We start from the raw sequence: 4,115 nt of genomic DNA, 5'->3' as shown, positions 1-4,115 counted from the left end.
ATTTTCTTTTTCTGAGTCCTTCCAAACGTGCCCATAAGGTTTCACATTAACCGGTGCCCAGAGTGTAAAACTCTATGGATACTCTCCCTCTACTCACTCGGGATAGTTTTCCATTTGACTTTGGCGTTGCAGCCAAAGATTGCACCTAAGGTATCGAACTATCAACCTCCAAGCGTTCAGCCAACCCACCTATCAGGTGTGAGGAACCCTAGTGGCCTTTTGATGCATAGAGTGGCTCGTGATGATGTCAGGGCATGCACTGCATCTCTGTTGATAATGACTTTTGAATCTTTACTAGAGCATCCACTTGCAGCATATTATGCTAGCTAGGTGCATATCATTTCAAAGGTGACATCAATGAGAAAGCAGGTTACATAGCCTCCATACTAAACAAAAGCAAGTGGAAAGTGGCAGACACAGTGAGTCAAAGCCAAGTTGTATTCAGATACATCGTGTCAAGCATTTGGGCTAATATCTGAAATTATGCATATGGTGCAACTAATGGTGTTTCTATTGTTGATTTGTTGACTAGTCTAAACTGCTCAAACATTGAAATAGGGAATTCTATTGACTAGATACGAATAAGTTGTCACCTGAAACATGAAACAACACAGTTCAAGAACTTGGTCATGATTCACCTAATGCCTTACAAGCTCCGATGAACTTCAACATCTTTTTATCTATGGGAAAATATTTGCTACTAACGAAGGTAAGAAACTAATGAGCTAGAAATCATAGGTGCAAGTTGTATCGACTCAATCTAATTAACCACATAGATTGTACCGTTATAATGACGGTTCTAGCAGCCCAAAGTTTTCAAAGTGCCAGAAATATCTTGATATCTTGGTATACTTTATGCAGATTTCATTTGGGAAGGCAGCCACTGATAATTGTGGCGAGTGCAGAATTGTGCAGAGAAGTTGGCATAAAGAAGTTCAAATCCATGCCGAACCGAAGCATTCCTTCTTGCCTTTCGACGTCTCATCTGCATATGAAGAGTCTCTTCTGTACCAGGTATGCGCGTAACACATTTACCTTAACATGCATTATATATATCCTATACCTTAATTTGTAGATGAAGTGGATTTAATAATTTTATTTTTTTTGAAGATGGAGGCTTTTGATTGCGTAACTTTCATCAATTTTACATTATTTATCTTCATTAATTTTGCATTCTATACCTTAATATTTGTAAATTAATACAATTAAATTATATGCATATATGGTCACCTCGTAGTTAGGTAAAATCGCCAACTTAAAATGCTTAAAAGATCATGCCGCTTGTGGCTCAGCTCATGTTTGGCTCCTAAAGAGCTTGTGGAATGGGGTCAGCAAGCCAAACACAAACAACGAATGCTCGGCTCAGCTCAACTCGTTGAGGCTCGTCAACTAGCAATTAATATATTTTTGTATCAAAGAGTGTAGATGGTTGAAATGTTTGGCTTACAAGCAATATGTTTTATAGTTCAAATGGTTTTGCTCACAGCTTTGAAATAATGTATTTACTTTGTAATCGGCCAGTTTTAGCCGGCTCAGGTTTAGAGTCCAATTGGTATTATTTTCAATTTTAAAAAAGTGCATGTTCTTCGTTAATGAGCCAACTCAAACTCAGCTTTACTAAATTCAGGCCTGCCATGAGCTCAAGTTCGGGTTGGCTCACCACAAGAATGAGTGGAGCTTGAACACCCTGTTCTTAATTTTATGGTTGATTTCAGGAATACAAGATGGTCTACAATGAGAAGCACGATAACTGCCATCTACCAACCTTCCCATCTAGCAAGCTTAGTACCTGCAATGAACCATATCATACAAAATGCAGCACTCAGCTTCACCAACAAAGAAGACAATGACATAGATTTCTCTGACTTCTCCCTCAAACTAGCAAACGATGTCATTGGAAAGGCTGCATTTGGAGTCGATTTTGGGCTCACAAGCAACAGTGCCAATGTTGACCAAGAAATATCAGAGTTCATCAACAACCACATCTACGCTACCACATCACTCAAGATGAACTTCAATGCAACTTCTTCAGCCCTCCTAGGACTTTTCCTTCCAATTCTGCAATATCCGGTTAAGCGGATCCTCGAGTGGATACCAGGAACAGCCGACTGGCGATATAGATTGACCTATAGTATCCTTAGCCAGCGTTTGGATGACATCGTAAAGAAGAGATCAATGAGCCAGAATTTGGGACACAAGGACTTCTTGTCAGTGCTACTGAGTGATAGGAAGTTTGAGAATGACTCAAAGGTGTTTACACAAGACTACATCAGTGCTCTTGCTTATGAGCACCTCCTAGCTGGGACAGCTACAACTGCTTTCACTTTGTCCACTGCAGTTTATTTAGTGGGGGCCCACCGTGAAGTAGAGAAGAAGCTGTTGGCTGAGATCGACGCTTTTGGCACCCATGATCAGGAGCCAACTGCTGAGGATCTTCACAAGTTTCCTTACCTTGATCAGGTGAGAAGTCCATATTTATAGCCTTTTTCATTTTTTTGTCTCCAGCATAACTGCCATGTATAACTAGGGAAGAAAGCAAGTTATCACTGTAAGATAATTCACTTTGTTACACTTCAAATTATATCCATTCACATTTAAGTTGATTAGTCACTTGGAAGATAATTGACTTTACTTCCTCCCCCGTTTTTTTTTTCTTTCCCTGGAATTTTTACGTGTATGCGGAAAATGCACACCACCATATTCACCCTTGATGCGTAAAGACAACCATGTGAGCTAATCGTCCTTGTGTTGCAGGTTGTAAAAGAGTCCATGCGGTTTTACATTGTCTCCCCACTTGTTGCCAGAGAGACATTGGAAGAGGTGGAGATTGGGGGATATAGACTACCCAAGGTATGAACTATGAAGTTGTAATATTTCAAACTCAAATATGGATAATATTTGTGCAAACAGTATCAGCCAAAATATGACAATAGTTGATCATTGTAACACAAAGTTTGAGCATTCACCATGCACCCCAAATTGGGGCACATTTTTCCCTTCGTGTTTGATTTCTTCACGATGCTAAGACAATCCTACTTAATAGGTCCTTTGTCATTCCTTCAATAAAACTACAGTAAAAAACTGAACCATGATTTAAAGGTGTAACACCAATTCATCATTTTGAGAACATTAGTTCCTGAAAAATGGAAGCATGTGAAGTATAATATTTTGTGATTAAAACAAGATAATCCTGAAAAATGGAAACATGTGAAACATAATATTTGTGATTTTTCTAACCATTGCTTAAAGCAAGAGAAAAGAACCAGCTCCTCTTACTGTGAAGTTGCTAAAGACTACTCCCACAATTGCAGGGAACATGGGTTTGGATGGCAATACATGTGCCAACTCAAGATCCACAAAACTTCCCAGAACCACAAAAGTTCAAGCCAGAGCGATTTGATCCCGAGTGCGAGGAGGAGAGGAAACGGCATCCCTATGCATTCATTCCTTTCGGGCTCGGGCCACGGATGTGCGTCGGTTCCAAATTCACCATACAGGAAATCAAGCTTGCATTGATACACCTCTACCAAAGGTTTGTTTTCAGACACTCTCCCAACATGCAAAGCCCTCCAGAATTTGACTTTGGCCTCGTTATGAACTACAAGTATGGGGTTAAGCTCCGAGTCATAAAACGCTTCCCTACTTCCTAGAGTTTGAGAAACTAGACGCAGTGCTACCAGTTCCTCCATAAAATCTCAGACGGTAGTCTCTTTCAATATGTAAATAAACAAATCAGATTAGTACTTGTACGACTTGTGGTTCCATGAATAACAAGAATAAGTACCTCTCTCTCTCTCTCTCTTTGGAATTTCGTTGTCCAACAATCAATTAGAAACCAAATTCCAGAATAATGTAGTAGTACTCAATGAATTCAGTATCAGCAACTTATGTTTGACCGAAGAATTTTATTATTCAAAATTCCATCGGAAAAATTTTCTTGGAAGAAATGGCCAGCTTGTTGCGCTTTCTATTTGAGGAGATATCAGAGAATTTAAAACATACGAGCAGAAAAGGATTTGAAAAAGAGAAAAGGTAAACGATTGAGGTGGGGCTGGTTTAGTGGGCTTGGTTCATAACCTTTCAGCCTTGACTATAAGCACAGTAGCAACCCTATG

At 39.5% G+C, this 4,115-nt stretch overlaps 1 protein-coding gene across 1 annotated transcript; it reads left to right on the top strand.

Moving 5' to 3' along the window:
* The first annotated feature begins 790 nt into the window (after positions 1-790).
* LOC149820304 (cytochrome P450 711A1-like) lies at positions 791-3,785 on the top strand. The gene is made up of 4 exons (XM_089983423.1): positions 791-1,014; positions 1,716-2,460; positions 2,755-2,850; positions 3,312-3,785. The coding sequence occupies exons 1-4, from the start codon at positions 791-793 to the stop codon at positions 3,648-3,650; spliced, it is 1,404 nt and encodes a 467-aa protein (XP_089839549.1). The 3' UTR covers positions 3,651-3,785.
* Positions 3,786-4,115: the final 330 nt, after the last annotated feature.

The sequence above is a fragment of the Nuphar pumila genome, chromosome 12 (genome assembly GCF_984573655.1).
Source record: "Nuphar pumila chromosome 12, dmNupPumi1.hap1.1, whole genome shotgun sequence".
Lineage (NCBI taxonomy): Eukaryota > Viridiplantae > Streptophyta > Magnoliopsida > Nymphaeales > Nymphaeaceae > Nuphar > Nuphar pumila.
Note: the sequence above shows the minus strand (reverse complement) of the source record. Positions and strands in the feature narration are given on the sequence as shown.